Source organism: Pantherophis guttatus, chromosome 17 (assembly GCF_059756535.1).
Source record: "Pantherophis guttatus breed Tessera chromosome 17, ASM5975653v1, whole genome shotgun sequence".
NCBI classification, from domain to species: domain Eukaryota; kingdom Metazoa; phylum Chordata; class Lepidosauria; order Squamata; family Colubridae; genus Pantherophis; species Pantherophis guttatus.
This window is the reverse complement of record NC_142079.1, coordinates 8,329,565-8,354,425: the sequence shown is the minus strand read 5'-3', so window position 1 is coordinate 8,354,425 and position 24,861 is coordinate 8,329,565. Positions and strand designations below refer to the sequence as shown.

The following is a 24,861-nucleotide window of genomic DNA, read 5'->3' as shown; positions in this document are numbered from 1 at the left end:
TCTTGACTGGATTTCTGCCTGCAGTATTTGCTTTGCTTATGAATAGAGCCACCTAGATAGTTGTCTTCCGCTTTCGATAAGCTCTTTTATCTCCTTAAGTGCTGGCATCCACTGTGGGCTATTAAGAAAAATTTGGGGGTGGGTGGGGGTTGCTTTCTGCCTTTAAAAACATGTTTCTCCATTAGGGAAATATAATATTCTGTCTCTTTTTAAAAAAAATTCTCAAAATATTTCATTCTTCTGGGGAGGGGGTTTCCCACACAATAAAACCAACCAAAAGAAGCTTTCTCCGGGGGGGGGGGGATTTTATTACGAAAGGCTTTCTGCGCAACGGCGGATCATACAAAATAAGCTGCGAGGGCCGCCATCTTGTCTTTCGGCTTCTTAGGGGGCTGCCTTCCCCCGAGCCGCCGGCCCTTGCCGCCTCTTCCTCGCCCCTGCCGTTTCCCCTGCCCGCCCCGGTGCATGGGGTGTTTCATGGCCGCGTGCTTCAATTCCACCAGGTCTTGGAAGACGGGGTCGCAGAAGACGCAGCCGGTGTGCTGGGTCTCACCTCCGGGCAGCGGCGACTTGGCCTTGTTAAAATCCACGTCCACCAGGGCGGCGTCGCAGGTGTCGCACGTCTCGGCCGATACCCGCACCTTGTGCGCGTTTTCGAAGAAATGCACCACCACGTTGCATTTGTTGCAGGCCATTTTCCACTTGGGCCCGGAGATGGGGTCCAACACCAGCACCCCACTTTCGCACTCGACGCACTGGCCGATGCCCAACTGGTTCAGCGAATGTTGGCAGTTGGGGTGGGTGCATTCGTTGCAACCCATTCCTGAATTGGTGGGGGGTAAGCAAGAAGAAGAAGAAGCTGGGTTTTAAAATAAATACAGGTAGTCCTCCACTTACGACGGTTCACAGAGTGACCGTTCAAAGTTGCAACGGCGCTGAATGAAGCGACTTAGGACTGGTTTACACAGATACCACCTTTCCAGCATTCCCATGGTCATGTGATCAAACTTCAGATGCTTGGCAACTGGCATGGACTTCTGACAGTTGTAATATTCTGGGGTCATGTAATCGATCCCCTTTTGCGGCCTTCTGATGAGCGGTGACTTAAATTCCCAGAATTCCCTAATATCTTTTAAGATGGGTAGACACAACTCCCAGAATTCCCCAGCCAGCGTACTTTAAGACGGGTCACTTCAACACCCAGAATCCCCAAGGCAACATGGTTTAAGAGGAGTGACTTAAATTCCCAGAATTCCCAAATATTTTTTAAGATGGTAGACATAACTCCCATAATTCCCCAGCCAGCATGCTTTAAGGAGTGACTTAAAAGTCCCATAATTCCCCAGTATCTTTTAAGATGGGTAGACACAATTCCCAGAATTCCTCAGCAAGCGTACTTTAAGATGGGTCATTTAAACTCCCAGAATTCCCCAGACAGCATGTTTAAAGATGGATGGACTTCCACTCCCAGAATTCCCCAAGCTTTAAGGTGCATGCACTTCCACTCCCAAAATTCTGGGAGTGGAAATCCATCCGTCTTCAGTTGGCCAAGGTTGAGAAATGCAAGGCCATATATTTAGAATATATAGTTAGACAGTTAGAACAATTAATCAATGGAACAACTTGCCTCCAGAAGTTGTGAATGCTCCAACACTGGAAGTTTTTAAGAAGAGGTTGGATAACCGTTTGTCTGAAGTGTGTAGGGTTTCCTGCAAAAGCAGGGGGTTGGACTAGAAGACCTCCAAGGTCCCTTCCAACTCTATTATTGTATTGTATTGTATTGTATTGTATTGTATTGTATTGTATTGTATTGTATTGTATTGTATTATTATTGTATTGTGCTGTATTGTATTGTACTGTATTGTATTATATATATACAGTTTATATCTCCTTCTGCGAAATCTCACCTTTCTTCATATCCCTAAAAGGAGGGTTATTGTAACAATAAGGGCACAGCGGGTAACTTTTCCCCCTGGAACCGGAAGACCACAGCACCAGCTCAAAATCATCCAGAGGGCATCGCAACTCTTTGTACAGTTTGATCGTCCCATTCTGGGGAAGGCTGTAGGTCTCGTCGCAGTGCGAGCAGTGGAGACGGCTTGGTTTGGCCTAAAAAAAAAAAAACAAGAAACAAAAAGACAAAGTTCAAAACTTTTAAGAAAATAAGTTTCTGGAGAAGCCAGTTCCCATCAGATCCTGAAATGGCCATTTCATTTTGATTCCATTTTTAGTTAAAATAAAAAAAGTGCATAAAGGATATTTAGTCTTTTATAAAAAAAACAATTGTAGTTTCCACCTTAACAAACAAATCATTTTTGTTGTTGTTGTTGTTAGTTGAGAAGTTGTGTCCGACCCATCGCAACCCCATGGACAACGTTCCTCCAGGCCTTCCTGTCCTCTACCATCCTCTGGAGTTCATTGAAGCTCACGCCGACTGCTTCAGTGGCTCCATCCAGCCACCTCGTTCTCTGCCGTCCCCTTCTTCTTCTTTTGCCCTCCATCGTTCCCAGCATTAAGCTCTTCTCCAATGAGTCCTTCCTTCTCATTAGGTGGCCAAAGTATTTGAGTTTCATCTTCAGGATCTGGCCTTCTAAAGAGCAGTCAAGGTTGATCTCCTCTAGGACTGACCGGTTTAATTTAAATTAATTTAATTTAATCTATTTAAATCATTTTACCCATTTCTAAATCAAAAGACTACTTGGACTACATTTAAAAAAAAAATAAAAGGAAGCTTGTTAAGAGTTTGCAGCAATCCAAACAGCACACAAGTAACGAATTCAGCAGGAGTCATGTATAAAAGAAGCTTCTTTCTATACAGTAATATAAAACATGATGCATGTATACAATACCCATGCAGCAGAAGCCAGAACCAGAAATCACAGAAGCACAGAACAACCGAAGCAATAATGCAAGGACAAACCAATTCTATCATACATAACAGTCAAGCTAAGCCACGCCCAGGCGCCAAAATGTCCGAGTCACCAAACCAGCGGTGAAATCCTCTGAATTCTGCTACTGGTTTTGTGCGTCTGCTTCTGAGTGCGCGCTTCACGTGCGCCTGCGTGCCTGAGGCGCATCCGTGCAGCGCTAAAATAGGAACATTTTGAAGCCTTCCGAGTCTGTAACGGTAAGTAGACCAGCGAGGGGGGGAATGGACCGCTGTGCCACGCAATTTAGATTAGCTAGAAAGCAGGAAATCCGACGATTTTAGCTAATATAAATCACACGTCACAGCTGCTCATCGCCCAGCTGATCGTTGGAAATACCTGTTCGCCCAAACCTGTAGCATTTTTTACTACCGGTTCAAGAGAACCGGTCCGAACCGGTAGCATTTCACCCCTGCACCAAACAGTCCCCATTGGCTGTTGCTATGTCTATTCCAATTCATGAATTCTTATACACTGACAAAGCTGCCGATAAATACATAAAAAAATCATGCAACCATTAAAAAAAAAATCACATCACAGTTCTTTTCCTTTAAAGTCGGCTTAAATTCCAGATTTTCTTTACCTGGATGTATTTCATAAAACGATGACATTTGCCGCATCGGGAGAGGGGCTTTCCTGTGGCAGCCAGAGGTGAAAAAGACACTTCCATTAACTCATCCATACCTGGAGGGAAGGGAGGGCAGGTGGGACAAAAAGGTCAGCAATTTTGAAAGCGCACACCTCTATCACCCTGTCTGTTCTAAAAAAAAAAAAACGGTATTAAAGAAGGGTGGTTTTTTGCCAAGTAAAAACAATACATATTTAGAGAAAAATAGAAAAGTAAGGAAAAAGTAATAAATAAATAGAAAAGAAATGGAAGAAGGAAGGAAGGCGGGAAGGAAGGAAGGAAGGAAGGAAGGGAGGGAGGAAGGAAGGGAGGGAAGAAGGAAGGAAGGAAGGAAGACAGGGAGGGGAAGGAGAAGGGGAAGAGGAAGGGAAGAAAATGAAAGGAATGGGAGGGAGAAAGAAAGAAAAGAAAGAAAGAAAGAAAGAAAGAGAAAGAAAGAAAGAAAGAAAGAAAGAAAGAAAGAAAGAAAGAAAGAAAGAAAGAAAGAAAGAAAGAAAGAAAGAAAAAGATAGAAAAGTAAGGAAAAAGTGACAAATAAATAGAAAAAAATTGGAAGAAAAAAGGAAGGAAGGAAAGAAGGAAGACAGGGAGGTTGGGAGGGGAAGGGGAAGAGCAAGAGGAGGGGAAGGAAATGAAAGAAATGGAAGAAGGACAGACAGACAGACAGAAAGACAGAAAGGAAAGAGAGAGAGGGAGGAAGGCGGGAAAAGAAAGAAGGAAGGAAAAGAAAGAAAGAAAGAAACAGAAAGACAGAATGGAAAGAGAGAGAGGAAGGGAGGGAAAGAAAGAAAGAAAGAAAGAAAGAAAGAAAGAAAGAAAGAAAGAAAGAAAGAGGGTTCTGATCTACAGCTGTTATACATTTATATTTTATCCACTCTAGAGCTATCTGTAGAACCCTGTAATAATAACTCTTTCGTATTCATAACCAGAAATAAACCACTGAATAGTTCGACAATTCCTAAGAAGCAAAGTTACGATTCAATGGAGGAATATTTCTCCCCAAAACTACCATGTCATGACTGTAAATTCTTCTTTAAAAAAATAAATAAATCTCTATTTTTATTAAATAAAAAGCAACCAACCAAAAAGGCAAAACAAAGAAAAAAAGTGGGGAGGAAAGAATAAGATTCTTAGGTATCCAGCAGTATAAACCCCTGACTCATACATGTTATTTTTCTTTTAGACTAGACTAGACTAGGAATTACAGAGTTGGAAGGGACCTTGGAGGTCTTCTAGTCCAACCCCCTGCTTAGGCAGGAAACCTACACCACTTCAGACAAATGGTTATCCAACATCTTCTTAAAAACTTCCAGTGTTGGAGCATCCACAATTTCTGGAGGCAAGTCGTTCCACTGATTAATTGTCCTAACTGTCAGGAAATTTCTCCTTAGTTCTAAGTTGCTTCTCTCCTTGATGAGTTTCCACCCATTGCTTCTTGTCCTGCCCTCAGGTGCTTTGGAGAATAGCTTGACTGCCTCTTCTTTGGGGCAGCCCCTGAGATATTGGAACACTGCTATCCTGTCTCCCCTGCACATTTTAACGACTGCACATTCTAAATAAACGCCAGCCAGGGGAGGAGTTGTTGAGACCTACCTGCGATGGAATCCACAAAGTAGTGGAACTTCCTTTTGAAGATATCCAAGGTGTGCTCTAGCACCTGATGGAAGTTGGCTTTCCCTTGAGAAATTAGGTTGAGCTGCTTCTCCACCGCGCTACGGATGGTCGGGAGCACCAGCTCCGCATCTGAACAGGTAGGAAGAGGCCAAAAAAAAAATGAGATCGATGAAAAGTTTACGGGATGTCCAAGAAAAGTCAGCCTGGGAGAAACAGCCAGGATTTGTCCAAAATGCATGGAATCCTATTATTATTATTTTTTAATTATTTTTAATTTGATTTATATGCCGTCCTTCTCCGGAGACTCAGGGCGGCTTACAATGCATTAAGCAATAGCCTTCATACTTTTGTATATTTATACAAAGTCAGCTTATTGCCCCCACAACTGGGTCCTCAATTTACCTACCTTAGAAAGGATGGAAGGCTGAGTCAACCTTGAGCCTGGTGAGATTCGATCTTACTTTAATTGCAGACAGCTGGTGTTAAATTACAGAGCTCTGTCTGTTGAGCTATCCAGGCTCTTTCTTTAGATCTCTGTTTTGCAAACTCAGCAATTTTAAGAGTTGTAGACTCCGCACCCCCAGAATTCCCCAACCAGGGGGAAATGGGGAATTCTTTTTTAAAAAAAGTTTTTTATTTTTTTTTATTTTTTATCAAAATGTCAAATCAATGCGTGCCATACATTCCAATGCAAACAAATCTGATCAGATTAAACATGATTATTACATTCAATCAACTTATGAAATTCCCATAACAATACACATCTAGTATATTAGGTTACAGTCTATCATTATTCAGTTATTCCATCTATTTCTCATTATTACTTTCATTTTATCAAATAAAATTGTAATACGTTAATATTCCCTTTATTTCTATCCCTTATTCTAGCTTTTAATCATACCACCCTATATGAAAAAGCCTTTTCTTTCTTTCCTGTCTAACTTCTAATCAAGTCACCTGCATACAAAAAGAGAGAAAAAAAGAAAAAGAATAGAGAAGGAGAGATAGGGAAAGACAATTCAAAACAGCAACTGAGAAAAGGAATCTTCCATCCATCATCTCTTGCCTGCTTTATATTTTAATTATTTATATTTTAATTGCTATACTTTAAAAGGAAGAGGGGTAGAAGGAAAAGCAAGTCAAAATAACAATAAAGAAAGGGGGAAAAAATCATCTACCCATCGTCTCTTGCCCACTTTAATACTTCAATTGCTATGCTTTTTTTTTTTTTTTTTAACTTGCCTCGGGAATGGGAAATTCTGAATTCCCCAACCATGGGGAATTCTGGGAGTTGACATCCACACGTCTCAAAGCATGCTGGCTAGGGAATTCTGGGAGTTGAAGTCCACCAATCTTAAAACATGAAGACTAGAGAATTCTGGGAGTTGAAGTCTACCAGTCTCAAAGCATGCTGACTAGGGAATTCTGGAAGTTGAAGTCCATCCGTCTTAAAACATCCTGGCTGGAGAATTCTGGGACCTGACCACTTCTCTTCAATTGCCAAGAAAAACAGAGGAACTTCTCCATGTGAGTTAAGAGGGGGTCCTTCAAATAACCTGGCTACAAGACGCAAATTTACTCCTTCAATTTCCCTAGCGTTGTCCTCCCCCACTGCAAAATGCCACATTACCTATTTTGTAGTAGCCGTGTACCAAAACTATGCCCAGGTTGGTAGGTTTCAGTCTGCGGCCGCCTTCCACAGTGACGTAGTTGCGTTGGCAGATGTTGTTGATATGGACTGGAATGCTGGCATCCGTTCCTAACAATAATACAGTATTATCTTCTTTATCTATCTTTATCTTTTATTAGATTTATATACCGCCCGTCTCCTTTCGGACTCAGGGCGGTGAACAGCCAAAGTAAAAACATTTGTACACAAAAGTTAAAATAATTTTAAAAATAATTAAATGAAATTTGGCCCATAATTTAAAACATTTCAACTAAAAATCAGTATCGAACTTTAAAACCAACATAGAATCAGGCCAGCCCGGCTAACTGAAAAAAGTAAGTTTTAAGGGCCGGACGAAAAGTCTGGAGGTCTGGGATCACTCGTATCTCTGGGGGTAGATCATTCCAGAGGGTTTTATTATCATGTATTAATTACATGAAGTGTTGATACCACTTTATAATGCCTTGGTAAGGCCACACTTGGAATCCTGCATCCAGTTTTGGTCGCCACGATGTTAAAAAAGATGTGGAGACTCTAGAAAGAGTGCAGAGAAGAGCAACAAAGATGATGAGGGGACTGGAGGCTAAAACATATGAAGGACAGTTGCAGGAACTGGGCCTGGCTAGTTTGATGAAAAGAAGGACCAGGGGAGACATAATAGCAGTCTTCCAATATCTCAGGGGCTGCCCCAAAGAAGAGGGAGTCAAGCTATTCTCCAAAGCACCTGAGGGTAGGACAAGAAGCAACAGATGGAGACTAATCAAGGAGAGAAGCAACGTAGAACTAAGGAGGTCAACCTTACCATCGCCACCTCCTCATACTCCCTAAACCTTGGAAGAAACGTGAGATGACCATCGTCTGAAGAAAGATCCTTTCCACCACCAACTTATGCTAAGCATGCCACCAAAAAGGACCATTTCCTACCTATCCCATGTTTTTCCATCAACGTGATGAGTTCAGCTTCCGTCAAATAATCGGGCGGGCAGGTCTGCTTCTCCAGGAGCTTCACTTCGCTCACAGGGAAGAGGTCTCCTCGGTCACAGCTGGGGAGGCTCTCTTCCAACGGGATGCTTTGCCAAGGCATAACTTCTGTAAACCCTGTAAGGGATTTAAAAAAAAAAAAAAAGCAAGTGGTGATTCTGCACTAATCTTAGCTAATTTTTTAAAAAGAGCTAAGTAATATTTTTCATAATTTTTATATTCAAAGGTTTATAAAGAACAAGGGAGGGAGGGAGGAAGGAAGGAAGGTTGGAAGGAAGGAAGATTTATTTTAAAAAAGCAAGTGGTGATTCTGAACGAATCTTAGCTATTTTTTAAAAAGAGCTTAGTAATGCTTTTCATAATTTTTGTATTACAAGGTTTATAAAGGAAGGAAGGAAAGGAAAAGAAAAAAACAAAAAAATAAAAAGGAAAGGAGAAAAAGAAAGGAAAGGAAAGGAAAGGAAAGGAAAGGAAAGGAAAGGAAAGGAAAGGAAAGGAAAGGAAAGGAAAGGAAAGGAAAGGAAAGGAAAGGAAAGGAGGAAAGGACAGAGAAGGGAAGGGAAGGAAAGGAGAGAAAGAAAGACATACAGACAGGAAAGGAAGAAAGGAAAGGAAGAGAGAGAGAGAAAGAAAGAGACGTACAGACAGGAAAGGAAGAAAGGAAAGGAAAGGAAAGGAAAGGAAAGGAAAGGAAAGGAAAGGAAAGGGAGAGAAAGAAAGAGATGTACAGACAGGAAAGGAAGAAAGGAAAGCAAAGGAAAGGAAATGAGAGGGAGAGAAAGAAAGAAAGAGACATACCGACAGGAAAGGAAAGGAAAGGAAAGGAAAGGAAAGGAAAGGAAAGGAAAGGAAAGGGAGAGAGAGAGAGAGAAAGAAAGAAAGAAACATACAGACAGGAAAGGAAGAAAGGAAAGGAAAGGAAGAGAGAAAGAAAGAAAGAAAGAAAGAAAGAAAGAAAGAAAGAAAGAAAGAAAGAAAGACAAAGAAGCAAAAGTACAAAAAGAAAAAAAAAATCTGTCCCAAGACCGTGCCTTAACCTCTTTCCTACCTGGCGAAAGAACTGTCTTTCCTATGCAGGTGAAACGTTCCGAGGCAACGCTGCACGCAATAGTAGTTTGAAGGTATTTGCAGTCAGCACTGATAGTGGCGATAAAGTGCCTTGTAATGTATTCGTAGAGCCTCCATCCATCACCCCCTGGAAATACACAAGGGTGCTGCTGTTATAACTTTGACCAGTTGCTAAGTGGATGGCCAGTCCGTCCAAGACAGTTTGTAATGTTTCTGGAATGTTTTTATTGTGGCCTGACGGCTGACGGCCCCTCCAGCAGCCAACTCAGAGGAGGAGATGGCGTGGGACTCAAGGCCAGCATCAAGGCAACCTGAGAGCTCCAAGGAGGAAGACGGAATGGAGCTGGCAGAGCGAGAGAGAGAGAGAGACGGAGCCTGGGCCATCCGTCAGCCCTCAGATGGAGAGTCAACAGCCCCCAGGTCTGGAGGTGGCTGATGAGGAAGAGGAGGAACAGCTGGGTCCAGTGCCTGATGCGCAGATGCTCAGAAGGCAGAGGAGAGGAGAACAGTGGAAATCTATGGGCTGGTCCTCGGGACGGAAGAGCCACTGCTGCTAGCGAAGCCCCACCCTAGCTCTGGGGATAAAAAGCAGGGGGCGGAGATGAATAGATGTGGCAGACAACTATTCATCTCGCTGCCGGACAGACTCGTTAGCTTGCGAGAGAAATTTTTTTGCCGGGGATTTCTAATTAAAGGACTCTTTTGAGTTCACGTCAGAGGGCTTGTCGTGTTTGGGAAGCTGGGTTCGGAACAAGTTTTGCAAACATGAATAATCGCTCACCTAATTCTGCTTCAGAGGCCGCTCTCATTGGGGTGATGGGGGGGTGATCTCCAGCATCGTGGCCTTTCCGTGGCCTGTTGATGCCTTCCACCAATAATGTTTTGACCTTGGGAGAAAACCACCGACAGAGCATACATGAGCCAAGGGCCGGCCACCTCTGGCCGAACCAAAGATTGATTGGAGCAGACTAAAGTTAGCTACAGGTAATCAATGCCTTACGGACAACAACTGAGCCCCAAATTTCTGTTAAACAAGAGAGTTGTTAAGTGAGTTCTGCCCCGTTTTACCATCTTTCTTGTCACGGTTGTGAAAAGAATCACGGTGTTGTGGCCCGCCAGGGGCCAGTGGAGCTGGCAGCAGAGTTGGACAGTGAGGTTGGGGAGGAACTTGGGTCAGTCCTGGGGGCTGGGGAAAGCTCGGATGAGGGCTCTGCATCGGAGGCAGAGAGGGGACCAAGGCCATCTGATAGTTATGTGCTGCCTCCGGAGCCTCCGGAGTCTGACATCAGCGAGGCAGAAGAACAGCGGGAGCCTGTTCCCAGTGTGTGTACGCACAGAGCTGCCAGAAGACAAGAACAATTAAGAAAACAGGGTCGACTTGGGAGTAAGGCTTGGAGATGATTGGCCCCTCCCATAAGACATAAAAGAGGAGCGACCGGGACGTGAGCTTTTGCAGGAAGCAATTAATTCATCTGGTCAGTTCAAGCTTTGAAAAGTTCTATTTGACTCTGTGCTAAGTTTGGCTTTGCCCTGCATTTGGCAATTAGTTCTCTGGCAGCATTCCAAGGGAGATAAGGTGGGTGTTTATAAAAATTCCCCTGAAAGACTGTTTGTGAAGCCTTTTGGACTGGGAATGACAATAATTCACAGCCGTGAAAATAAAAGAGGTTTTGCTGGGACTAAGATCGGGACTGTGTGGACACTACAAACAGCTTAAATTTGAGCCAACATGTGACCACAGAGGGGTGAAAATCAGAACTTTGAATGTGGATTACATATAGTTCTGATTTAGGCTTCCCCCAAAAAGTGTGAAGTAGAATCCTGGTTCAGATAAAACCCCTTTTATGAAATGAATGTAAATTCCTCTCATTCACTTTCAGCAGAGGCCTGGCAAACAGTCTTTCAAAGGTGTATTTATGACCACAGAGCTTATCTGGCTTGGAAAGCTGCCATGTAAATATTTTCCAAAGGCAGTGCTGTGCAAGGAAAGACTTGGCACAGAGTCTCTGAGAGTCACAGACAGATCTTTACACTCCTGAACCAAAGGAACGAACGAACAAATTGTTTCCTGCAAAAGCCCATTGTTCTGTCCCCGTCTCACACACGCACACAAACAGACAGCCGGGGGTTAAATAAACTGGCAGACAACCAATTCTTTCGATAAGAGGATTGGCAGCAACCCAGTAGCCGCTTGCCAAGAACTTTACTCATAAACAAGATACACACAGTTCAAGAATTGTCAAGTCCAGTCCGTAATTAAATCCAAGGCAGATAATGTTGTTTCCAAAGATGCAATGTGACTCGATAGTAGTTAGTTTTGTCCGTCACAGAGTCTGAATGGCCACCTCACCCCCTTATATCCCCTGTGGGGTGTGGTCCAGTGACTCAGCTTAATCTCTGGCACGCCTCCTTTTCTGTTGTGTGCGCTTGTCTCTCTGACGCTGGCGTGGATCCAGCCAAGACTTATCTCCTTCACTGTCCGACTGCGAGGAGATACCTGGCTCCTGGCCAATCTCTTTTATTTCCTATGGAAGGGGCCATTCATCGTCCACCTGTGGCTTTACTCCCAAGTCGACCCCGATTTCTTAGCTGTTCTTTTCTACTGGCAGCTCTGCGCATGTGCACAACCGGGAACAGGCTCCAGCTGTTTCTCTGCCTCACTACTGTTTAGCTCTGGAGGCAGCTGATAACTGCCGCTGGCTACTGGCGGGCCACAACACATGTACCCCCTAGATCAGGGGTCTGCAATCTTAATCACTCAAAGAGTCATTTGGACCCGTTTCCCACAGAAAAGAAAACACCGGGAGTCACAAAACCCTTCCCGTGCCTGACTATTTCTTGAGCAGCCACAAAACTAGCATATGTACTTGAATTAAATGTTCTGTTTTCTTCTGAAACTTTTCTTTTCTTGGATTTATCCATGGTTGGGTAAAACCGGGGGTTGAAAAGCTCAATAAATCACGTGCCGGCAAGTGTCGCACACTGGCGGCTGTGAGTGATATTTTGAGCGACAGGGAGCCGCAGCAGAGGGGTGAAAGAGCCACATGCGGCTCCAGAGCCGCAGGTTGCTGACCCCTGCCCTAGATAAGTCTGTCGGAATTGCAAACGGACAAACTGAACAAACGGTCGCACGTCAAGGATTCCCTGTGAAATTTAGGCCTGCCTTGATTTCGAAGTGTCTTTTGGCAACGAGATGAATTGACAGTCACTTACGGTTTCAGCCCAGAAAGCATTATTAGCTTGTTGTCGCAAAGGGCCTTTCAAATCGAAATTTTCAGGATAATGAGTCGTTTCTGTTCGAGGGTAGCTAATGTAGCCCTGGGTATAAAGACGTTCAGCTATCTGCATCGTATGCTGCGGTCCCATTCCTACAGATAAAAACAGTTTGGGGAAAAAAAAATAGGTTGAAAATGAATAGTCACCGCATCATGCAAAAGATGTTGAGACTTTGGAAGGAGTTCAGAGAAGAGCAACTAAGATGCTTAAGGGACTAAAACATACAACACACAGTTGCAGGAATTGGTATGGCCAATCTGGAGAAAAGAAGGAATAGGGGATGACATGATAGCAGTTTTTCAATATTTGGGGGGCTGCCACAACAAAGAAGAGGGGGGGGAGCCTTGGTGGCACAGCGGACTAAAGTGCTGTTAAAGTAGCACTTAGCTGCCAGCTGCCTGCAATTATTGCAAGTTCAAATCTCACCAGGCTCAGGGTTGACTCAGCCTTCCATCCTTCCGAGGTCAGTAAAATGAGGACCCAGATTGTTAAGGGCAATAGGCTGACTTTGTAAACCGCTTAGAGAGGGCTGTAAAGCACTGTGAAGCGGTACTGTATATACATCTAAGTGCTATTGTAATTTCCTTTCCTTTCCTTTCTTTCTCCTTTCCTCTTTTCCTTCCCTTCCCTTCCCTATTTTGCTTCCTTTCCTTTCCTTTCCTTTCCTTCTCTCCTATTTTGCTTCCTTTCCTTTCCTTTCCTTTCCTTCCCTCCTGTTTTGCTTCCTTTCCTTTCCTTTCCTTTCCTTTCCTTTCCTTTCCTTTCCTTTCCTTTCCTTTCCTTCCCTCCTATTTTGCTTCCTTTCCTTTCCTTTACTTTCCTTCCCTATTTTTGTTTCCTTCCCTTCCCTCCTATTTTGCTTCCTTTCCTTTCCTTTCCTTTCCTCCTGTTTTGCTTCCTTTCCTTTCCTTTCCTTTCCTTTCCTTTCCTTTCCTTTCCTTTCCTTTCCCTTCCTTCCCTTTCCTTTCCTTCCCTCCTATTTTGCTTCCTTTCCTTTCCTTTCCTTCCCTATTTTTGTTTCCTTCCCTTCCCTTCCCTTCCCTATTTTGCTCCTTTCCTTTCCTTTCCTTTCCTTTCCTTTCCTTTCCTTTCCTTTCCTTTCCTTTCCTTTCCTTTCCTTTCCTTTCCTTCCCCCTTCCTTCCTTCCTGGTGCAGTGGTTAGAATTCAGTATTGTAGGCTAATTCTGCTCACTGCCAGGAGTTCGATCCTGACCGGCTGAAGGTTGACTCAGCCTTCCATCCTTCCAAGGTCGGTACCATAAAATGAGGACCCCGATTGTTGGAGGCAAGAGGCTGACTCTGTAAACCGCTTAGAGAGGGCTGTGAAGCGGTATATAAGTCTAAGCGCCACTGCTATTATTTTTTAAAAGGAAGGAATCCTGCCGTATTTACCCAACGCAGCGCTGGCAACCCGCAACATTTCCACCGTGTTAAGAGCCAGAGGTCGTTGTTTCACTTTCTCCTTTTTACTCACAGACTCAACCTGCAAAAAACCGGGATGTTCCTTAACCATTTTATCCGGATAAATCAAAGTTCTAGGAAAAACTCATTTAAATTTCATTCTCTCTAATTTACAAGAGCAAGAGGAAGGATAGCAAACCCACCACTGATCCAATGTAAACCACAAGGTAGATTAAATTTTGCAGACTACTTTTGCAGACGACACTAACTTGGTCTTACCTTGGCTTCCTTCGCCATTTTCGTTAGGTTCAAAAACATCTGAGCAATTTCTCGGTCAAAGATCCTGACTCTGTCCCACTCTAGAGTCAAACAACTGTCTTTTTCGGGAGTAACCTGATAAGAAGAAAACTTTTAGAAAAACAAAATGCCACCTCTCAAGTTCTTCCATCAGGATTTACCACGATGGTCTTTTCAGACCACATTGTTTTGTTTTATGTTTTGTTTTATTAGATTTATATATATTCTGAAAGTTTTGAGCTAAATACAGATGATCCTTGATTTAGGACCACAATTCAGCCCAAAATTTCTTTTGTCTTAAGTGAAACATTTGGGAAGTGAGTTTCGCCCCATTTTACCAACATTCTTGCCACCGTTAAGTGAGTCACTGCAGTTGTTAAGTTAGTGAAATCTGGCTTCCCCATTGACTTTGCTTGTCAGAAGGTCGCAAAAAGAGGATCACGTGAGGCCGGGACACTGCAACCGTCATAAATATGAGTCAGTGGCTAAGCGTTTGAATTTTGATCCCATGAGGAGGTGGCAATCGTTATTAAGTGTGAAAAACGGCCACAAGTCATTTTTTTCACTGCCCGTTGTAACTTTGAACGGCCCAACATTTCTGTTCTTAAGTGAAACATTTGTGAGGTGAATTTTTTTCCCTATTTTACGACCTTGCTTGCACGTTGTTAAGTGAATCATCGCATTTGTTAAGCTAATAACATGGTTGTTAAGTGAATCTGGCTTCCCCATTGCCTTGACGGTCGCAAAAGGGAATCACAGGACCCCGGGACATAAATATGAGTCAGTTGCCAAGAGTCTGAATTTTGATAACATGAGGAGGCTGCAATTGTCGTTAAGTGTGAAAAAAGTCCCATTTTTCATTGCCGTCGTAACTTTGAATGGCCACTAAACGAACTGTTGTAAATCAAGGACTAACTGTATGATTTTTGAGGTGGGAATTAAAGATTCCCAAACAACTGGAGGCCGGAAGAATCAGGAGCAGATTACCTTGGCTTGCAACACCCAGTAGGTTTCGGGTTTGAACGACTGGATTTTATCGTGGCGCTCCACGCAGAACCCCAGGGTGGGGGTCTGGCAAGGCCCAAAGGAGATCAGCGAACTGTCTAAATTGCCGTATTTGCCCTGGAAATATTTTGTCTGAAACCTGTAGGAATGAACAGAGAACATAAGAGGAAATAAGAGGAACAGCGTGCGACAGCTGCCAAAATAGCCAACACAGTTTTAAATTCCACTACCAAGGCATTATAAAGTAGTATTAACACTTCACATGATCTTGATTCTTTTTTTTTCTTTTTTTAAATATACTTTATTAAATTTTTCCATTATAAAAGAAAATATACAATCTCTATTTCCTTCAGAGGTACAGTGTTTATACAATTTACGGAATCATACGTTAAATAAACTACATCCTTAGCTGTACAATATTCTATGCAATATAGCTCGTATTTCGGGTGCATAACAAGTCATATCCTAAAATAATGTTTTGGGCTTGTTCTTCAACCAATTGTACCAATTTCCCCATACTTCATAATATTTAGATTTGTCCTCATTATTTATCTCACTCGTCAATTTTGCCATTTCTGCGCACTCTTAGGATTTTGTTTATTAGTATTTCTTCTGAGGGTATGGATTTATTTTTCCAGTATTTCGCAAAGGCTAATCTAGCCGCAGTTGTAATCTGGATTATGAGTTGCGTTTTGTTGTTTTTAAAGCCATCTCCGATTATACCCAGGAGGAAGATTTCTGGAGATAAAACTATCTCCTGTCCCGTTATTTCACATGATCTTGATTCTATCCCTCTGTTTATGACATGCATGGAATGGCCAAAACTAGTGGTCCATGAAAGGCCCAGGAAAAATAAGAAGCCAAGATAGGAAATCTGGTTTACACACCTTGTAAACGCACAGCCAATCCGCAGGTCTAACTCTTGCCGGGCGTCCACCGACAGAGCTTCGTTGTGGTTGGGTTCCCCCAACTGGTTCATGGCGTTGCAAATATCCGTGTCAGTGATGGAGCTGAATTTGGCTCTGTAGATCGTCTTCTCGCCTCCACGGGGTTTATTCATGACGGGGAGGGTCGCATCCAGCACCTAGAACCAAGGAAGCCAAATGTGTGGGGTGCGGAGAGTCCTCGGCTTATGACCACAAACAAGCCCAACATTTCTGTTGCTAAGCGAGGTGTTTCTTCAGTGGTGGGTTCCAAATTTTTTAACAACTGGTTCTCTGCTGGGTGGGCGTGGCTGGGGCGGTCATGTGACTGAGTGGGCATGGCCAACTCTATGTCAGTGGTACCTGTATGGGGCAGGCATGGTTGGGGAGAGAATCCAGGGGTCTCCAGTGGGGGGGGGGGAGGAAAGAAAGATTCAACCTGTTTGTGTGTGTGTGTGTGTGTGTGTGCGCATACGTGTGTGTGTGTGTGTGTGTGTGAGAGAGAGAGAGAGAGAGAGACTGCATCAAGCTAGACTGGGAAAACTGGTTGCAAGAGGACGAGAAGCTGGGTTAGCTGCTTTTTGGACTTTTGGGGGGCTGTTTTCAGGCTGATTTCATGCCGATTTTGGCGGAAAAAATGACCTGAAAACAGCCCGAAAAACAGCCTGTTTTGTGGGCATTTTTGGGTCATTTTCTGGCTGTTTATTGGTCCATTTTTAGGCCTTTTTGGGGCTGCTTTCAGGCCATTTTTGGGGTGATTTTGGCTAGAAAACAGCCTGAAAACAGCCCAGAAAATGGCCCGAAAAACAGCCTGTTCTGTGGGCATTTTTTTGGGCTGTTTTCGGGCCATTTTTCACCCAAAAAATCACTGAAAAAGCCCCAAAAATCAGCCTGAAAACAGTCCGAAAAAATGGGTTGTTTTTTGGGCTGTTTTCAGGCCATTTTTGGGGCTGTTTTCAGGCCGATTTTGGCTGGAAAAATGGTCATAAAAATGGGGAGGGGTCAGACAGTAGTCCGATTTGCCAGTTCTCCAAACCGTGCAGAATCAGAACTACCGGTTCAGGCAAACTGGTCTGAACCAGCAGCAGCCCACCTCTGCGTTTCTTGTGGTCTGTATATTCCTTGCAGACAGCTGGTCATTTGCAGTTTTTTTAGCGGGTCGTTGAAGCACTTGGAATAGGGGTGTCAAACTCACGTCGTCACAGCAGAGTGACGTGACGTATCGGGACTTTTTCCCCCTTCATTAAACCGTGGGCATGGCCAGTGCATGATGCATCTGGCTCGCGGGCTGGGAGTTTGACAGCTCTGACTTGGAGATTTATCTGTGTCCTCGTAGCTATACAATTTGGGATGGACACCCTTTGAATGGTGTGTGAGTAGGAATGGATTTCCAGAGGAAAAAATGGCAGACTACAGGAACCATTTGCACTACTCAGGTGACCCTGAGGACACAGATAAAACCTCTAAGGTGCTTCAAAGACCCTCTGAAAGGATGCAAATGACCAGCTGTCTGCAAGGAATATCAATCCTTCCATTCCCCATCATCCCATCAGAGCTGAAGAAGCTTCTTGGAGGAGAAGCGAAACGTCTTCAAAAGAAAAAACAAGAAAGTCCTGAAAAAAAGCACTTTGGGGCAACCTGGTTAAACGAAGGGAAATGTTACAGTTTGGTCCTGAGACATGTACCTCAAAGCATATATTTTCACCTTCCTTGTCGCAATCCAGCCACAGAACAACGTAATCGCAACCTCTCCCTTCCACCTGAAAAAAAAATAATCAAAGGAAAGATACATTTAATTCACTGTTCAATGGTTTGGTTGCGTGCCAAAACTCTTGAGATCCCATTTTTGAGCATTTCCACCAATTTGGACGGCTGAATGGGATGGACCCTAAGCAGAGGTGGACTTCAGATCCTTTAGCAACAGGTTTGCTGCCCCGTTGCTGGATGGATGTGGCCTAGTCGACCGCCTGCATCACAGCAGGCGAGGGACATTTTTCGCCCTCCCCAGGCTCCAGGGGCTTTCCTTGAGCCTCTAGGAGGGCAAAAACTGCTTCCCCTGTGGTCCGGAGGCCAGAAACAGGCCCGTTTCCGGACTTCTGGAACCTCCAGTAGACCCATTTTTTGCCCTCCCAGTCCCTCTGCGCAGCCCGTATACTTACCTGGAATGATGAACAGGCCATGTGGGGACTCCTGGGAGGGGCGTGGTGGGTGTGGGCATGGCCAGCCAGGGGTAGCATTTGGGGGTTCGCCAAACACCGGAGATCTTTGGCTAGAGGATCGCCCGAACCCCCAGGAACCCACCCATGACCCTAAGTCAGTGGCCTCCGGCCGTTTGGGAACCAGGGAGCGGTTCCGTGGGGAAAGGTTTTTCCACAGACCGGAGGGGAATTAGCTTCGTGTGCATCCCATGGATGGGGCTTTGCTTGTTCGTGCGGACAGGTCCTAAAAGATCAACCTGGCTCTCACAATCAGGTCAATAAATAGTTAAATTTCTAAGCAAATTCCAAAGAGTTCATTACCTGTAAGAATTTCACCATGTTTAGTTTTGGGTTGGCTTCTTTCTTTTCGGTTGGCGCTTTACTAAAAAGTTCAGCGGGATCAACTTTATCCCAGTTGTTGTATTTTCCTAAAAAGGGCAGATAACATCATCACCATCATCAACAATAACATCTTTGTAAAGAATTAGAATAATATTTATTTCAGGACTAGAAGCAACAACTGTGGCAAGAAAAGTCGTAAAAGGGGACAAAATTACTTAAGAAATGTTTCACTTTGCAACATAAATTTTGGGCTCAATTTGGTCATAAATCGAGGACTATCTGTACTAATCTAAAGTGTTGGGATTGGAATTCCCTTGAAACTGCTCTGCATTGCATCCTTCTTGCTTACAGCTTACAGCAAAGTGGAAGTAAATAGCCAAGAATGATTATTTTACCTATAAAATCCAGTGTCATCACATGACCACATACTGACGTCATCTTGAAATGGACGGTTTGTCCAATGAAAGGACCGGTGAATTCATGGACAGAACACACTCCATTTAACCCTTTGCGAGACGACATGTTTCCTACAGTGGGCGAAAACCCCCCCAACAATATTGCATCACAAAAAAAAAAAAAAAGGCCAGATATTACAAACATCCTTTCAAGTTTACAACTTCAAAGAGATCTTTTTAGGAAACAACCAAAATGAAAAAAATTAAAAAAAATGAGATAAGGGCAAAGATCAAGTTGTACATCAAGCAGGAGTGAAATCCAGAAGGTTCTGACAGGTTCTGGAGAACCGGTAGCGGAAATTTTGAGCAGTTTGGAGAACCAGCAAATACCACCTCTGGCTGGCCCCCAGAGTGGGGTGGGAATGGAGATTTTGCAATATCCTTCTCCTGACACGCCCACTAAGCCACGCCCACCAAGCCACACCACGCCCACAGAACCGGTAGTAAAAAAAATTGGATTTCACCACTGACATCAAGCATACATCAAGTTACCTTAAAATCAAAACAGATAATGGTTTTGATTTTAAGGTAAATAAATGCCTTGCTGTTAACATTTTATTAATGTTTTATTTTATTGTACATTCAACGCATTTAATTTTGAAGAAAAGCCCAATAATTATAGCAACAGCAATAGGACTTAGACTTATATACCGCTTCACAGTGCTTTTACAGCCCTCTCTAAGTGGTTTACAGAGTCAGCCTCTTGCCCCCAACAATCCGGGTCCTCATTTTACCAACCTCGGAAGGATGGAAGGCTGAGTCAACCTTGAGCCGGTCAGGATCGAATTCCTGGCTGTGGGCAGAATCAGCCTGCAATACTGCATTCTAACCACGGTGCATCATGGATGGATGGATGGATGCATGGATGGATGGAAGGATGGATGGATGGATGGATAGAAGGAAGGAAGGAAGGAAGGAAGGAAGGAAGGAAGGAAGGAAGGAAGGAAGGAAGGAAGGAAGGAAGGAAGGAAGGAAGGAATTGCAGTAACACTTGGACTTATATACTGCTTCACAGTGCTTTCCAGCCCTCTCTAAGCGGTTTACAGAGTCAGCCTCTTTCCCCCCAACTATCTGGGTCCTCATTTTACCCACCTCGGAAGGATAAGAGGCTGAGTCAACCTTGAGCCGGTGAGATTTGAACTGCCGAACTGCAGCTAGCAGTCAGCTGAAGTAGCCTGCAGTGCTGCACTCTACCCACTGAGCCACCTCGGCCCTTATTATATTTATATATTGATATTTAATTTGGGCTTTTACCATTTTAAAACGTTTTTAGTATTTTAACAATCATCTGTTTTTAAAATTGGAAGCTTCCCAGAGTCCTTGACCAAGATGGGCCGCTGTAGAAATAGAAACGGAATACTTTTATTTGGTGTGATTAGACACACAAGGAATTTGTCTCCAGTGTAAAACCTCTCTCTGCATTACTATTACTATTAGTCTTCTCATCGTTCCTCTCACCCATCTCTTCCCACTTATGACTGTATGACTGTAACTAATTGCGGTATCCTAACGATTTATATTATTTCCTAGTATGATTTGATTGCTTATTTGTACTTTATGTATCATTAAGTGTTGTACCTTATGATTCTTGACGAATGTATTTTGTCTTTTTATGTATGCGCCAAAGACAAATTCCTTGTGTGTCCAATCACATTTGGCCAATAAAGAATTCTATTCTATTCTATTCTACTCTACTCTACTCTACTCTACTCTACTCTACTCTACTCTACTCTACTCTACTCTACTCTACTCTACTCTACTCTACTCTACTCTACTCTACTCTACTCTACTCTACTCTATTCTATTCTATTCTATTCTATTCTACTCTACTCTACTCTACTCTATTCTATTCTATTCCAGAATAATAATACTGTAATCATAATAATAATGCCAACAAGAGAAGGTAGTAGAAAAGATGAGAAGGATAATACAGCCATGCTACATGGGTAAATAGACCTTATACATTATCAATATACTTAGACATTATATTTAATTTGAATGAATGAATGAATGAGTGAGTGAGTGAGTGAATAATGCTTGGAATATTGACATTTAAAATTGTAACTAATATTAACAGAATATCCTTTTTTCCCCCAAACCTCTTGAAAGGATTTTGGCGATGGACTGAGCCAGAGAAGGCTTCTCAGCTACCATAAGGACTATCTTCATCTTCAGGTAATGGTGATTAAGACCTTCAAACTGGAAGAAAATATTTCAGCCTAAACAAGGGGGAAAAAAAAACATTATTGAATCCTTTGGAAAGGAGGGCCGAAAAATTCAGTTTCTTTTCTCAGTTTCTTTATTTGTATTCCATCTTTATTATTTTTACAAACAGAAGGTAGTGATATACAATGTCTTCCTCCTCCTATTTTCCCCACCCCTGTGAGGTGAGTTGGGCTGAGAGAGAGGGACTGGCCCAAAGTCACCCAACCGGCTTTCATGGCTAAGGCAGCACTAGAATTCACAGTCTCCTGGTGGTTGGCCCAAAGTTACCCAGTCAGCTTTCATGGCTAAGACAGCACTAGAATTCACAGCCTCCTGGTGGTTGGCCCAAAGTTACCCAGTCGGCTTTCATGGCTAAGACAGCACTAGAATTCACAGTCTCCTAGTGGTTGGCCCAAAATCACCCAGCTCGATTTCATGGCTAAGGCAGGACTAGAACTCACTGTCTCCTGGCGATTGGCCCAAAGTCACCTGGCTGGCTATCTTAGCTAAGGCAGCACTAGAACTCACAGTCCCCTATTTTCTAGCCTGGTGCCTTCACCACTAGACCAAACTGACTCTCTGTTTGCTTGCCCAGAACATCTGCCCACCTGGTGCCTAATGTACTCTTTTTGAAAACTCTCTTCCAGTATAATTTGCCAGATTTAGTGTGAAAATGTTTATTAGGTATAAACACTTTCCAAGACCTAATTCTATATTGTTCAAGGAAGACCTTGGCTTACAACCATTTAACCACCATTCAAAGTTATAAAAGCATTCAATAAAATAGCTTATGACCGGTTCGAAGATAGTACTAATAGTCACAGGCGCCTTGGGTGCAATCCGAAAACATCTGGAGCACCCCTTGAACACCATCGGCATTGACAAAATCCCCATCAGTCAATTGCAAAAGGCAGCTTGATTTCGAACAGCTTACATCCTATGATTTCTTTAACACCATTAAACATCCACATATACCAATTCCAGGTCCTTGGGAAGGACTTAATAGGGGGATAAAAATTCTACCTATCCCCCCCCCCCAAAAAAGACTGCAACCAACCACAATAATAATAAAGGTGCCTTGGATGCAATCTCAAACATCTGGAACACCCCTTGAAAACCAGCATTGATAAAAATCCCCACGGTCAATTACGAAAGAACAGCTTACATCCTGCGACGGTCAATTACGAAAGAACAGCTTACAACCTGCGATGAGACCTTGGACAACATCAAATAACATCTGTCTAATCCAGGTCCTTGAAAAGAACTCAATAGGTGAATAAAAATGCCAATCCAGGCTGAACATCTGGACGACTGTGCAACCAATCGTCATCATCGTAATAATATATTAATTATTAAATGTGCATGCAGCCCAATTCTCAATGACTTCCCATGATTGATGGATGGCTACTTCTGTTTTAGGATTAAGCTACTAAGCATTCACATTATATCTGCATTCTCACAAACACACCAAGTCTCACACAGTTGTTGTTGTTTTAAATTTGATTTATATGCCGCCCTTCTCCGGAGACTCAGGGCGGCTTACAGTGCGTTAAGCAATAGCCTTCATACTTTTGTATATTTTATACAAAGTTATCTTATTAGTTAGTTTAACCTAGATTTTGAACAAACCACCCTGTATTGTGACCATTTTTGTATTGGAATAAGGATTAACTGGGTTATATAGATCCAGTTCAGACAAAAAAACAACAACCCCAAAGCATAACCACATACGATAAAAAATTAATAGCTTTGCTATTAATAAAGCATGAATTCCTCAGGCTGCAATTAGAAACACAGCCACGGCAAAAGTTATTTTAGGATCTTCCCTTGCCCAAATAATGTCTGTTGAATTCTTATGTTAGTTAGTTAGTTAGAAATGTTAGTTATTTGTTAAGAATTGTTTTGATAAAAATTTTGATAAAAATGCCCAATGAGCAAAAGAACAGCCTATGATCAATTTTACCAGCGTCAAAAATAGAGAAGGTTTATAACTACACTTTTCATCGTAATTAACAAAAATGTAAGTAAGCCAATATAAAAAGAAACTTAGTTAAAATTATTTGGTTATTTTATTACTATTATTCTCAGTACATGTGTTATTTTATTAGTTCCTGTGTTAATATTGATTACTATTTTCTATTTGGCCTTTCCCCCCTCCCTGTTTTTTCTTGTAAATGGTATACCCTGACAATACACTATATTCAAAAATGTTTATGAATAAAATGATTATATATATACATATATATATATGTGTGTGTGTGTGTGTGTGTGTGTGTGTGTGTGTGTGTGTGTGTGTATGTATGTATGTATATGTATATGTATATGTATATGTATATGTATATGTATATGTATATGTATATGTATATGTATATGTATATGTAAGTTTTGGTGTATTTGGGTCTTTTCCCGTGTAAGATTGAGAGTATCTTGGCGACGATTCGACGAGATCCCACTCATCATCTTCAGGCTGGTGTCTTTGGCCATCAGTCTTTTTCTTTCGCACGAAGCCGAAGACACCAGCCTGAAGATGACGAGTGGGACCTCGTCGAAACGTCGCCAAGATATTCTCAATCTTACACAGGAAAAGACCCAAATACACCAAAACCTGAAAAGACCCAAATACGCCAAGACTTGCATATATATATATATATATACACACACACATACATACATACATACATATATACATATATACATATATACATATATACATATATACATATATACATATATACATATATACATATATACATATATATATATATATATATATATATATATATATATATATATATATATATATATATATATATATATATATATATATATATGAATAGAAAAAAATATATAGAAAAAAAACCGGTTAAAAAGAGAGAAAAAAAATAAGATGCCAATCATTCCATAGGGGAAAAAAAAGGGAGGGGGCAATTCTATATTTTCTTTTTTCTTTTTAATCCTTCCTTCTTCTCTAATGCCCTTTTCTCCCGCTTGATCTTTTACATTTCAATAGATTGCAAAATCCTAATCGATAAGGTTTTTATTGATCGATTTACAGAAGCCAGAGATCAAACCTGAACAACAATTCAGAGAGAAGAGATTTAAAATCCTGCAAGAACAGCTCTCTCTCTCTCCCGCGCACATAGCCCACCACTCCCCCCTTAGGAGTTCCATCCCACGACCCCAACCCCCCTTAACCTGACCTGCCCCACTCGCGGGGACGCGTGTCTCTCGTGGGATAGCCAACCCAGGAGTCGTGGGAAAAGGTGCAAAAGGCTTGCTCGCTCACCTCCCTGCAACGTGCAAGGACAGGTGGGCGTGCGTGCAATGGAAGGCGGCTCCCCGCTGGATCCGGAGCCCCCCTCCCCAGCCCGCGAGGGGCATCCCCGCCTGCTTTGCCCCGCGGGTTCAATGCACGCCGGCGAGGCGGAGCCCAGAAGCGGGTTTAGGTGGAGGAGGAGGCGGAGGAGAAGGAAGAGGAGGCGGCCTCCGACACCGCCTTCCCCGCCGCTTCTACTGCCGGGTCAGCCGAAGCCAGCGCCGCCTCCGTCCGCCGCCTTCTTCTCCATCTCCCCCACGAGCCGGCCGGTGATGCTCTCCGGCTCCTGTATCCCTCCTGGCGGCTGGTCCTCCGCGCGCGTTGCCATGGAGACGCAGCATCCTTTCGCCCCGCGAGTGGCGGGTCTCCGATTCCGGCTTCTTTTATTTCTCACCTGGCAAGGGCGCGTGCAATTAAAGGGGTGTGTGTGTGAGATGGGCGACAAACAAACGTTGTTGTTGTTATTATTATTATTATTCTATACTTTTTTTTTGTATATAACTTTTTATTATTTTTTACAATATTATATTGGCCTAACTTCTCCAATTGTTTAGTT

At 42.9% G+C, this 24,861-nt stretch overlaps 1 protein-coding gene across 2 annotated transcripts; it reads right to left on the bottom strand.

Moving 5' to 3' along the window:
• Positions 1-284: 284 nt before the first annotated feature.
• Positions 285-24,649, bottom strand: TOP3B (DNA topoisomerase III beta). 2 transcript variants are annotated; one of them, XM_087880222.1, is made up of 18 exons: positions 24,276-24,649; positions 20,884-21,003; positions 18,725-18,856; positions 18,309-18,415; positions 17,475-17,549; positions 15,754-15,950; positions 14,849-15,005; positions 13,844-13,957; positions 13,556-13,646; positions 12,101-12,255; positions 9,669-9,774; positions 8,868-9,014; positions 7,763-7,936; positions 6,800-6,928; positions 5,149-5,298; positions 3,511-3,611; positions 1,908-2,109; positions 285-823 (listed from the first exon to the last, which is right to left on the bottom strand). In XM_087880222.1, the coding sequence occupies exons 2-18, from the start codon at positions 20,951-20,953 to the stop codon at positions 339-341; spliced, it is 2,592 nt and encodes an 863-aa protein (XP_087736348.1). In that variant the 5' UTR covers positions 20,954-21,003; positions 24,276-24,649; the 3' UTR covers positions 285-338. The 2 variants fall into 2 exon arrangements, with proteins under 2 accessions (XP_087736348.1, XP_087736349.1); XM_087880223.1 differs by having other exon boundaries at positions 24,190-24,633.
• Positions 24,650-24,861: the final 212 nt, after the last annotated feature.